At 51.9% G+C, this 13,205-nt stretch overlaps 2 protein-coding genes across 2 annotated transcripts; both read left to right on the top strand.

Moving 5' to 3' along the window:
• Positions 1 to 569: 569 nt before the first annotated feature.
• Positions 570 to 2,601, top strand: UMAG_04732 (protein kinase RIO2; the record flags this gene model as incomplete). The annotated part of the gene is made up of 3 exons (XM_011393312.1): positions 570 to 1,708; positions 1,799 to 2,060; positions 2,143 to 2,601. 3 exons carry the CDS (start codon positions 570 to 572, stop codon positions 2,599 to 2,601), a joined length of 1,860 nt encoding a protein of 619 aa, XP_011391614.1.
• Positions 2,602 to 3,632: 1,031 nt separating this feature from the next.
• On the top strand, positions 3,633 to 5,759 carry UMAG_04731 (uncharacterized protein; the record flags this gene model as incomplete). The annotated part of the gene is made up of 5 exons (XM_011393311.1): positions 3,633 to 4,122; positions 4,171 to 4,287; positions 4,430 to 5,022; positions 5,092 to 5,222; positions 5,270 to 5,759. The coding sequence occupies 5 exons, from the start codon at positions 3,633 to 3,635 to the stop codon at positions 5,757 to 5,759; spliced, it is 1,821 nt and encodes a 606-aa protein (XP_011391613.1).
• Positions 5,760 to 13,205: the final 7,446 nt, after the last annotated feature.

Raw genomic sequence — 13,205 nt, 5'->3', positions numbered from 1 at the left:
TGAATTAGCAGTTTGTGGGTGCTGCAACTGATGAATTCATAGATTGAACCCTCTCGCGTCTCCTCGGGTCGACGACGCTCTTGTCCTGGTTTCCTGCCCCTGTCCCTGTCCCTGTCCCGATTCATTAATAACTCAGCCAAGACTGCAGAGACAGTCACAGTAAGCTAGTTATTTCCAATCGTGAATCAAGAATGTGAATCACGAATTAAGTTAAGGACTAACTTACGTCTGCGTGCTGCACCGATGCACGCTGCACGCTGCATGCTGATAATCGTAAAATGTGCGGTTGTTCTAACTCTAACATGACGCTTCGGGTTCCGTGGTGTACAGAGTCACGAGTGTGGAGGAAATCGCAAATCACGAATTGTAAAAAATTCGTGATTGCTGCTGTTCTTCAGGGTCCTCTCGGAAGTGGCTCAAACTTCCCTACTCAAAATTTCTTGGAAGCAAGTCTCGTCAACTTCTTGTGTCGAGGATCAAGAATCTGTTCCCTTTCACTACCACCGCCTCTCATACGCTGTTCAGCACAAGTATACCTTTGACATTCTTCACACACAAGTTCGCCCGTCATGAGGCTCGATGCAACAGATCTGCGCTACATCTCTAGCCAGGAGTTCCGAGTCCTGACTGCGGTCGAGATGGGATCCAAAAATCACGAAGTCGTTCCCTCTTCGCTTGCTGCTCAAATTTGCGGTCTCCATCACTCTGGTATCAACAAGCTGCTCGGATCGCTCGCAAAGCGTAATCTCATCGCTCGTGTTCAAAACACAAAGTACGACGGATATCGGCTTACATATGGTGGATATGACTATCTTGCCCTGCGTGCATTCTCGAAACGTGACAGTGTCGCTGCTGTCGGAAGGCGTATCGGCGTTGGAAAGGAGAGCGATATCATGATCGTATCCTCTCCAGATCAGGAACAGCGTGTTCTCAAGATTCATCGTCTCGGTCGTATCAGTTTTAGAGCCATCAAGGAGAAGCGCGACTACATGGGAAAGCGCAAGAGCGCCAGCTGGATGTACATGAGTCGCTTGGCCGCAGCAAAGGAGTATGCATTCATGAAGATCCTCTACGAGCACGGCTTTCCAGTACCTCGACCCATCGATCAAGCTCGCCACTGCATCGTCATGTCCTACATCGACGCTTTTCCCCTCCGTCAAATTGCAGTGCTCCCACCCGACCAAATCCCACTTCTCTATTCGGCTTTGATGAAGCTCATCGTCCGTCTCGCCCGAGCTGGTCTAATTCACGGTGACTTTAACGAATTCAACTTGCTCATTCGCGAAGTCACAAATACAAGCGACGATGAGTACGAACCTGATTCCGGCAGAGCGGGTCCAGCCAAAGATTCACCTTCCAATACCATCAGCCGACGCGAACACATCGATGTACAACAAAACGACGGTGTTGATCTCGAAGCTGATTTGGCAGAGGGACAGGAGATCGAGCGCGGAAACGGCTTTGAAAGGCTGATAGCTCCAGCATCATTACAGACAGCAGATCACAGCCAGGCTCAGCATTTCGAATCCGAAGACGAAGAGGACGGCGACGACAACGACAACGACGATGATGATGACGACGACGACGACGACGACGATGCGGACGCTGCATCAAATGGGCAGGTCCACCTTGGAGACGACGTTACCGTCGAGCCAATCTTAATCGATTTTCCGCAGATGGTCAGCATCAATCACGAGAACGCAGAATAGTAAGTTCTTCATATTCCGTGACGTCTGTTCATTGGCGTCGCAAGCGCAGAGACAGCAACTTATGCCCCTCCTTCTTGTGATCCTTCTAGCTACTTTGAAAGAGACGTCGAGTGCGTCCGTAGATTCTTCCGAAAACGCTTCAGATACCACTCCGACGAGTTTCCTCGCTTCCAAGACGTTGTTCCCGAATTCGCTCGAAAGCAGACAAAGCTACCAAAGACAGCACAGAACACCGACAATCTCGACGGGGCCAAAGCCACACCAACTACGGATGCCGGCGACGTGCGCCTTGACCTCCTCGCAAAGGCTAGCGGTTTTGGTGGCTCCAAGCAAGATCGCGAGCTAGAACAGGTATGTACGCTGTGTTCCTATGGCATTGTTAGGAGGAGAGCACGAGGCTGACGGAGTCCAATTATCTCATATCATCACACAGTACATGTCTTCTTTGCGCCTGAGCACCACCGAGGGAATGATCGAGGTTGCTGACCCAGCAGACGAGCACGATGCGAGCTCCTCTAACGAAGAGGACGGCGACAGCGAACAGACTGATGAGAGTGAAGATCAGGAAAGCAGCGACCAAGATGAAGACGGTAGCGATGCGGATCGAGCAGATGGCCAGGACGATGGCATCACCAGGAAAGAACGTAAAGCTGCAAAGGTAGCCGCTGCCAACAGCGTCAAGCCGTCTCGTGGAGCCGCTCGCAAGGCTTTGCTAGATGGCGACGACTCCAAGATTGCTCAACTTGTTGCATCAGATCGTGCAAAAGCTTCTCGTCGTACCGAGAAACATCACGGTCGCAAGGCTCATGCTGGCAAGGGCGGCAGAGCCCATCCTGGCGGTAAAGCTAAGACAGGGAAGGCACGCATGATCAGCGACTCCATGGACTTTTGATCCCAAGTCGTAAATGTCTTTTTGTAGCAGTACACTCATGATACATGATTGGAATTCATGATTGTTTCAATCGATTTAGTCGCCCAATGTTTTCTGTGTTTGCGCACATGCATTGTCAGGTTCCAGGAGAAGAGGTCGAATGCCGCTGTGCTCCAACTGGCACGTCGCTGGCGCACGCACATAGGCTTAATGCCGCAAACAGTATTACCAGTCACGCGCTGTGATTGAAGTTTTGAAACGCAACTTCCATCACGTGGGACGTCAGTACCCTTGCATGATCACATCAACCAACACTCAGCACCACCTTGTAGTCTAGGTATCTTGTTTTTTTTGTCCTAATCAGTATACTGATAATCTCGAACAAGGTTTAGTTTTGCTCTTGAGTGTCTGTTTTCGTGCTCCAAGTCCTGCCGGTCTCTGCGAGCAGGCCACGCTCCCCTCCTCGAAGCGCTCCGCAGGATCGTGAGCAAACTTGCTGAAGAGAACGTATAGCAGATAGCGTTCGCTAAGCTAGAAAGCTGGGCACAAAGATACCGTCTCTGCAGCCGCAGCAGAACATAGCTGGCCATACTAGCTCCTCATACAGCTGTCTAGATATGGCCACAACTGGTCAGATGCAAAAACTACAAGATGAAGGACCTGAAAGATCGCCACGCCGTCATCGAGAGCGATGACGTTGAATCGCTTGTCTCGGAAGAAGCCCAAACACCCCTCAACTTCTCTGCCTCAGCACAGTCAGATCATGAGGTTCGCCTTCAAGGTGCACGCACTCCACGGTCACACCAACAAGAAAACGTCCACGAAAAGCAGTCACCGCTGAAATTCTCGACGGCATTATTGCTCTGATTGCGCCCTTCGCCCGCGAGCGCGAATGAAGACAGAGAATCGACGATCTGGCCCACGAGTTTAGGCGTGAATTCCGGAATTCACTCTGATATCGACACCAAAGGCGCCATCTAGGCTCAAACCGCCCAAGCAGGCATCATAGATGCCGGAAGTCCTCCACAACCCGCAGCCATCACGCCACCAAAATGCCAGTACCGTGTTCATTAGATGCCAAGCCCTTCCGGCAAACAGCGACATCATGGCCCTCTCCACGCACGGGCCCCACGAGGCCGTCGCTCCAGCAATCAGGGATGAGACTAGAATTGACGTCCTTCGCGTGTTCCGATTCGTCACCAAAGATATTGGTGTCGGCTCATGCAAACATCTTCCTCTCAATTCTCTCACGACATGGTCTGGGACTTGTAACCCCCATCACCCTCGGCACATTTCCCTGCGCCTCTGTCACGTGCAACCCTATCGACCTGACATTTGTGACCACGCCAATGACCGACTCCATTGTCACCATCAAGCACTTCGACAACGATAATGGCACCGACCACTACGCTGTCACAACTCAATTTTATTGGGCTGCTCCCCTCTCCTCTTCTCCCTCCAAATTCTTGCGCATCAAGGACGAGGAGACCTTTTCTAAAGTTGTAAAAGTGGGATGGCTCGAACGCTCAGCGAACCTCCAAGGTCTAATGACCGAAGAGCATCTAGACACCTTTGCACAATAATTGACAGCGACGATCCAAGAAGGCTTCAAGAAGACGGGGAAGCCCTACAATGAGGGACATGTCACTCAGCCTTGGTTCAACGACCATCTACGTGCGCTTGTGTCTGATGCAAGTCGAGCACGGCGTACGCTCCAGCCAGTTGGTACTCCTTCAACATTTGGAAGGAGAAGTAAAGAACGTATAGAAAAGCATTCGGAACGGTGAAAAGGTTGCATTTCTGAGTCAATTTTGCCACAATCGCCGATCCTCAATCTCTATGAAGCTAGCCCGCCTCAGCAGCAAGAAAGCAGCCGTTCGTAATATCGCACCTCTGCACCATGGCCATGGCGCAGTCGCTCGTAGAGCGGCGGAGAAAGAAGCCGTACCTGCCGCTGCATTCCTTCCGCCAACAGCTATTGGCTGCGCCTTGCGGCCCCGGTGCTTCGCCCCCGCTACAGACGAGCCACGCCTTAATGGGAGCCATTCTCCACCGCCGAAATCCTGCAAACACCGATCCAGTAGCAAGTCGGCTTCCGGACCTGATGACATTCCTTGGCGTATGCTCACGATACTGACCACAAGATGGGAAGGCTTCATCGAACTTCTGGTCAGCCTACACATCGCCTGTGCTCTATATGTAGGAACACATCCCCGCTGCTTTCAGCAAGCCACTTTCGAGGTACTTCGAAAGCCCAATAAGCTCGTCTACGGGAAGCAAGGTGCTGATCGTCCTATTAGTTTTCTACCCACTCTGGGCAAGCTGTCAGAAGGCCTCATTGCTGCTCGCAACCTTGCAAAGGCCGAGCAGAATCCGAGAATCGTCCTCGCCAGCCATTACGGAGGGCGGCATGGACGAAGCACCAAGTATGCTGTTATCAGGGTACACGAGTTCATCCGGAACGCTCAAAGAAACTGACGACACTGTGCACTTGTCTCCATGGACGTGAAGAGCGCCCACAACGCCGTGCACGTACACCACTCGACCGAGGCTCTCAATCGAGTTTCTCTGCCCAAGCGCATTGTGCAATGGACGTCTTCGTCCATGAACGACCGACAAGCGCGCCTCAAGCTCGAAGTATCGTACGTCGAGACATGCTAGATTTTCCACCGTGCTGCCCTGCGTTGAGTGTGAAATGGATCGATGCTAAATCTCTGCTTGTTGACGCTCGAATCGAAGGCATGTGCCGCAAAGTCAAGCTAGCCTCCCAGATGGCTCTATCGCGGGCTGCTACCTGTGGATCGACTTTCGATCCGGCAAAGTTTATCTACTCCCCATGCAGGAGCCCGTTGAGCTCGGGAAACATCGAGCTAGTAGTCTTCCGGCTAGCCCGGCCTCATGAACTCATAATCCTAGGTGTAATCTTCACTGATAATTACAGGCTGCTTTCCACTCCACCTCCACAGATGCTCTCACATTTGAGGCATTCCCCTCCCAGTCGACCTAGCACTGTGCTGCACAGCATGCAACAAGCTCGCCCGATGGCTATCACTCCCATGATTGCAACCAGCCTCGATACTAGTGACACAAGCCGCGAAGGCGAAGCCGACCAGAAAGCCAGGATCCCTCCATCTCTGGCTGAACCACTGGCCAGATCTGTATCAATCTGGCATCACTAATCACGGTGCCAAGCACCCTAATTCCTGACGATACCCCGAACGGTGACCGAACGGAACAAGGACGACGCTATTATGCTTCGTATTCGTGAATAGTTGTCAGTACTACTACGCTCGAGTCAGGCATCTTCAGACCGGTGTATACTGACGGCTTACTTATACCTCGCTCAGCCAGGCGCCTGGACGTGGGAGTCTCCAAAAGCTGTCGGATCTCGCTCTACGGTCTACTGCGCTGAATTGCTTTCAATCCTTTAAGAACTTGGACACGGCGTCGCCAACCAGGGCGTAACCACCTCCTGTGACTATCGCGCCGCTGTGATTAGCTTAGGCTCCATGCTTAGTAGCGACCAAGCCATATCGACCATCCAACATTTAGCAGTTGCCAGGCGGCTACGGTGGTCTGGGTCTCCGGGCATCGTGGCATTCCAGGGAACGAACGAGCCGGCTATCCTGCCCAGAACGCTGCCGATGATGCAATCAGAAGCCTAACAGCACGGACTCCAGGCATGAAACAGTACAGGGCACTGCAAAGGCCGTTCCGAGACGAGCTTCGTCATCGAATGGGCTCACGGCTTGCAGTCACGGGACCCTCTCCCGCCCTTTGAGGAATCACCGCCATCCTCGCACGGCGTGCCCGTCCTGCAGTTCGTGGTTCGACTGGTCGCAGAGGCCAGACGCCTACACAGAGCTGGTCGAGACGATCATTCGCGAGCTTTGTAGCCGCGATCGATGCTCCAGCAAGCTGCTGGCTTTGCCATTAACTCTCTTGCAACAGTCTTGAGTATTTTCTCGAATTGCTAGGCTACGAATCCATACGTTGTTTTGCTCCAGTACCAGGTCTTTCGTCTTGTGTGTGATCTCCTATGCGACTGGCCGATGAGCTATTGAGAGGATGGTCGTCCTCGGAACCACCCTAGGATCCACCTGCGAGGGGTGGTTCCTGCGAGAAGCCATCTAAGAGCCGCCCAGGGTGGTTCCCGGGGTGGTTCCTAGGACGACTTTTTCCTTTTTTTACGACGTGGATCTCATATGCCCAGAAACAAAAAGGTAGCCGCCCCAACACCAGGGTGCTTCAGTTGTAGCTGCGGCAAAGAACGTTTCCTTTCTTTACGTTGCGAGTGGACAAATTCACAACTGTAAAACAACGACTGACAGCAACATCACGAATCGCTTTCTATCACCTGAATAAGTTTGTTCGGGCTCTTCGCTTTGTTCTGTATCATTCGTGATTTTATTCACGATTTGGCTCCTAAAAATTCAGGATTATGAATCGTGAATCGTATATCGTGAACACATGACGCGGGAGTCCTGAATGATAGTTTATCACGATCGGTCGAAATCACGAATCGTGAATCACAAATCACGAATCACAACCATGAATCATACGTGATAATCACGAATCGTGAATATCATAAAATAAATCACGAATAGTTGTCATGAATCGTGAATCGTGAATGCTTTCGGGCCAGATCACAGTATCGCACTCCCAACATGTATGCATTTGTGATTCACAAAAATCAAGTTTTTAGTGATTCATATTCACGATTCGTGAATGACACGGCTCTTCACTCGCGCATGTACATTCACGATTGGCTAAACCCCCTTCCTATTCGATATTCGCGGTGAATCCTTAGCGGGCGCTGGATGATCGAAGTCTCCCTTTCCTTAGAGAGGCGAGTTGGGACTGAGTAGGGTCGAGAATGGTTTGGGATGTATTTGGATAGTGTGAATTGGACAAGGGACTAACTACAAAGTGTGAGCGTTCCCTCTGTATTTATGTACATGAGTTGACTGGAGTATCCTACATGAGCTTCTCCCTATACGTCAGCTCCTCATACAACTGACTAGCTGTGGCCACAACTGGCCAGATGCATGAGTCTGTTCTCCCTCAGGTTCTTCCACTTGGTACGAGTCTGTAGCCAACGGCGTGTTCCCACAGTCGTCCAGCGACTTGTGTGAATCTACTCTGGGCTTCTCGCTACCAGCGCTATGTTGTGAAGCGGGGAAACTCTGGCGAGTTACTATACTTGCGCGCGTACCGCGGTCGTACTGCGGGTGCATTGAGCGCGTGTCGCGCGCGTATGGCGCGCGTACTGCGAGTGTATCGCACGCGTACCGCGGACGTACCGCTGGTGTATTGAGTGCGTATCGCGCGCGTATAGCGCGCGTACTGAGACACCTACTCGTTCCCGTCCGGTCACTCGTGTATACCGGTTAGGTTACTGCAAGGGTTGCATGATTGTGGGCGATCAGACTAAACGCCAATCGTAGATATTCTAACACTCCCACTCGAATGGTGTTTGAGTGCCCAAATCATGAATCGCAGAGACACTGACGCTCCCACTCGGTGGGGATCGCGCCATGTTGCTCTCTGTCTTGATGTGTGCGGCGTAAAACTTTCCGTCCAAGTTTGGAAGGTGTGTGCGCCGTGTCCTCTTACGGATCGAAGTGTAAGTGTCTGGGGCATTTGAGGTGCGCTGCGGCTCTTTCCAGCGAATCTTTCCTCTAGGTGGGCCCTCGTTGAAGCTTCGTTCGGTGAGCTTTCGTTGACTACTTGACTGCTCCATGGTCCTGGGAAACCTACGTGATGCTCGTGATTTGGGAACTTTCACAGCTCGTTTTTTGGCGACGCGTGAGGTTTTGTTCCCTGAATACATCATGTATTCGTTCTCGTTATCCTCCAGTGGAGGGAGAATCAGGAAGTGTGCATGGTGACTTTTGTGGATACCACTGTGTCAGTTGGGTTTCCAGTCCTTTTGCAAGTCCTTGAACCTTGATGGGACCTTCTTTGGATGATCCAAACCCATCAGGTCGAAAGCTGCGGCCAACAGGCTTTCTGTTGTATCGATCTGCCTAGTTTTCGCACGCGTTCAGCGAGGGCGAATTGAAGGTTGTGAAAGGCAGATGTTTCCGTCATGGAGTTTATTGAGAGGATTTCTCGTTGGACCTGTCTTTCAGGCCAATCTCCTTGCAGAACTTTTCGATCTGCTGACGGTTGAGCGTCTTTGTGAGCGCATCCGCTCGTTGCTCCCCTGACTCGGTATATTCGATGTTGATAACACCGACGGCGGCCAATTCGCGTATCTTGTGGTAGATGATGTCGATGTGCTTTGTAGCCTTGTGAAGTACCGGGTTCTTGCATAGCTGGATCGCTGCCTGGTTGTCAATGTAGTGAGGTATTGCTTCTTTTCCTCGAAGTTGAAGGGAATGAAACAGGCTTCTGATCCACAACGCTTCTTTCGCGCCTTCCGCGGCCGCGATATATTCAGCCATTTGTGTTGAGGTTGCGATGATAGGTTGTTGTTTGGATAGCCAGCTGATTGGGGAACCGTTCATTAGGAAGATCATTCCTGTGACGCTTTTGCGAGGGGTGTTTGTTGTGTCGACCTGGTATGACGATCTTGTTTTTGGTGGTTAACTCTTGATTGGGAGAGTAAATCGCCTTCTGGTTTGCAAAATCAGCGTCCGTGAAGACCTCTAGGGTCAGATTCCTCCCACTCGCTAGTTTGGGGAACCGGAGGCGATAGTCCTGCGTAGTCTTGAGGTAACGGAGAAGGTGTTTTCCAGCAGAGAGTGCGTGGATCGTCGGTTGAGCTAAATAGCGGCTGAGAGCTTGTACCGCGTATGCCACATCTGGTCGAGTGTAGCAAGCCAGGTAGTTGACAGAGCCTACGAGCTGTTGGAAGAGTTCCTTGTCCGCGACGGAGCAGTGCTCGGGGTTTTCGGGATGAGCAATGCCAGTGGCGGGTAATGGTGTGAAGGCGGGTTTCGCTTCGAGCATCTGGAAACGATCGAGGATCTTTTGGATGTAACCAGGTTGGCCTAGGGAAGTGGAATTGGTAGATTTCGACACGCTGACGTTGAGCACAGAAGATAAATCGCCCTGATCTGTGATTTTTAAAATGAGTTTGGATTTCGGTGTGGAGCCAGGCGAGTTCCGATGCTTTTGGTGACGCAGCGACGAGGTCATCGACGTATAATGCAAGTAAGATCTGTCGTCCGGCCTTCTTGGAATGAAAGAGGCAGTGGTCTTCTTGCAGTTTCGTGAATCCGAGCTGTTCGAGTACCTTCGTAGCGAAGAGGTACCATTCGCGGCCGGCTTGCTTGAGACCGTAGATGGCTTTGTTCAGGAAGCAGACCTTCCCGGGTACTTCGTGACCGGGAGGCATCGTCATGTATACTTCTGCCGATAGGCGTCCGTTTAAGAAAGCAGTGACTGCGTCCCAATGAACAATCTTCCAGTCGAATGCCGCGGCGAGGCCGATGAGGATGCGTAACGTGGTGGCCTTTACTACTGGAGAGAAGGTTTCGTCGTAGTCGTATCCGTATCGCTGTGTGAAGCCTCGTGCGACTAGTCGTGCCTTGTATTTGTCGAGAGATCCATCGGCCTTTTTCTTGATGGCGAATACCCATTTGCAGCTGACCACATTGGTGGCTTTGTTTTGTGGGTGGTCTACGAGGGTCCAAGTCTTGTTGGATTCATGACTTTTGAGTTCTGCCTGGATGGCACCTTCCCATACGGGCCAGTCGGCGCGCATGCGAGCTTGTTTCAGGGTGGCCGGTGGCTTTGAAAGATTTGTTGTCACGTGCCGGGCGTAATCGCCAAGTCTGTGGGGCCTTGCCCTAAGGTTGTAACGTGACTCGTCACCCGTGCTCTCGTTTGCGTTGTTTTTGTCTCCCACTGTTCTTGTATCTCCCACTGTTGTTGTATCTCCTCCCACTGTTTGGTGAGGAGTCGGGAGAAGAGCGAGAGAGTCATCGGACTCGTCATCTATTTCTTGATGCCGCGATGGGGAGTCCCGGCCTCGGATGTCTTGAGGTCGCCTTCTTGAGGGAATAAGGTTGATCGGTTCATGGAATTCGTCATCTGTGGATTCTGCTGAAGGAACAAGTTGTTGAGTTGGACTCTCCAGTGAATCACCGCTCTCGGTAGTATCTGCTAATTGCGCTTCCTCTATTGAGGCGAGATGAGGGTAGTTGGTGGCTCCCACTGGTTGACTGGGTTCTTCGGACGATGGGGAAGTCCTTGGGATGTTCAGCGATGAGCGGACCGGGGCCGGTAATCCTGGCCTCGGGAGATTGTTTCCCGTGGTTCCAGTTTCATCATCTGAAAGTTCCTCGAAGGGGGCTTCAGATTTTCGCCGAATCCGCTCGTTCTCCCGGAAGATGACGTGCCGACTTGTGAAGATCTGGCCGGTTTCTACGTCCATGAGTCTGTATATGTAAGGGTGGTTATTGCTAACATGTCCCAGGTGTATGCATTCACACAGACTTGGGATCCAGGGATTTGCGGAGTTCGTCAGGTACGCGTGCCCATGGCTTTACACCCAAAGACCCGGAGGCCTTGAAGATCCTGGCGTTTGCCATGCATTCCTTCATGAGGTGTCTTGGAAGAATCCGTGCTGGTGGCCGACATGTTTCGAAGCTTCAGCCCGTGACTGAAGGCGAATGGCCAGTACTGGGTAGTCAAGTTTGCTTTCTTCTAGCATGCACCGAATATAATCCTTGACAAATCTGGGTTAGTGCGCTCCACGAGACCGTTGGATTGTGGTGTGAATCTTGGAGTGACCTCTCGTCCTATACCTCGGTGATTGAGGTAGTTCGAGAACTCTCTGCTCAAGAATTCACCCACCATTGTCCCGTTCGGACTCGGCAGATACGCTTTCCCAGTTGCGTTTGAGGTCCATCGATCGATGGTTCGGAATGCTTGGAAGGCTGATGACTTATAGATCAGTGCCGCCCCGAAGCAGTATCTCGTGCAATCGTCCACCATGAGTAGGTAATATTTCTCTTTGGATAAGCCTTCCGGCAGAGGCCCCGCAAGATCCATGTGAACTAGCTCGAGTGGTCGAGTTGTCTTGGGTCCACGGCTCTTGATCGGTGCGTGCCTATGCTTCGACTTGATGCAGGTTTCGCAGTTGTTCCCGATTCAGAGGGGCCCGACATAGCCTTTAGGTTCATGCCCGTCGGTAAGCGATGCTGTCTTGAGCGTGGCCTGCATGTGGAGGTGGCCTAGCCGTTGGTGCCAGAGTTTGGCTTGGTCCAAGGCTTTCTCGCTAGTAACGAGTTTGGCTACTGCGGTGGTAGTTCCTTCCACTAGCAGGTAGTTCACATCTCCACGGCGTTTGCCCCTCAGGGCCAGTCGACCCTTTTTGTCGAAGATTTCGACCGTTTTCTTGGTGAAGTTGATGCTTCCACCGAGGCGTTGCACCTGTGGTGTAGAGAAGAGATTGTTCCCAAGTCCTGGAACGTGGAGGACATCTTGAAGTGTAATCGACTTCCGCTGATCCCTTCGAGTTACTCATCACCAGTCTGACGTTGCCCATGCCAGCAACCGGAACTCCTCTGTTGTCAGCGACGAATACCTCCTGGACAGGAGATGGTCCGTACGTCGAGAAGAGGGTCTTGTCGCCGGTCATGTGTCGGCTTGCGCCAGAGTCAATGATCCAGGTTTCATTTTGGGGAGCGACGTTGTCATCGGGTGTGGACACGTGGAGACACAGATTCATCTCGTCGGAGTCGACTTGTGCCAGGTTTCCCGTCACTTTCTTGGTTTTCTTCTGCTTTTGCTTCTCGGTGCGATCCTTGTGTTTGGGACCTCCTTCCATGAAGCAGTCTTCGAGGTTATGGTTATCCCTCTTGCAGTTAGTGCAGAATTTGTCTTTGCCCTTTTTGACAGGCTGCGACTGGGCTTGCATGGCCCGAGCTGGGTATTGGCGCCGGAAAGACTTTTGCTCGGCTTCTTCAGCCATAATCGTGCTGACGGCAATTTCGTAGTCTTCCAGGGCCTTCTTGTTGGCTGTTTCGTCGGAATCTCCTTCCTTCTGGAAGAAGAGACGAGTGTTGAAGTAGAAGATCTTTCGCCAGACATCGTGCTGGGGACCGAGGCCACGCAGAAAGGTTCTCAGTTTGCGAAGTCCCGCTAACCGGAGCATCCACGTGGTCAAGTTTCCTGCAGATAGTCTCCAACTTGTAGGAGTAGACGTTGATCTTGTCATCTCCTTGGTAGAGGTTCGCCAACTGCGCTTCGAGTGAAGCAATCTGCTGAGCAACGTTCTGCGCGTAGTTCTCGCGAAGTTTCTCCCAGACTTTTCGAGCAGTAGTTGACGTATCGACCAGGGCTTGTTGGGCGGGTCCAAGGGAGTTGAGGAGTATGCTGCGTGCTTCCACGCTCAGCTCGATAGTACTCGGCGATATCCTTAGTAGGGAATTTGTTGCCGAGCTTCACTTCCTTAAGGTCTCCCTCACCCAGATGTTCCTCGGGTTTGACGAGTCGTCCCTCGATGATGAACCATAAGTTCGCGTTTTTGCACGAAAGGACATTTTGCATCGAGGTCGCCCATTCGAAGTAGTCCTCCGAGGACATCAGCCGTTTGGGTAGTCCAACCCTCATAGAGGAGAAGGCAAGGTCTTGATCATTGATTGGGCTCATAACCTATTCGATATTCG

This window comes from Mycosarcoma maydis, chromosome 17 (assembly GCF_000328475.2).
Source record: "Mycosarcoma maydis chromosome 17, whole genome shotgun sequence".
In the NCBI taxonomy this organism is placed as follows: Eukaryota; Fungi; Basidiomycota; class Ustilaginomycetes; order Ustilaginales; genus Mycosarcoma; species Mycosarcoma maydis.
This window is presented reverse-complemented; position numbering and strand designations above follow the sequence as displayed.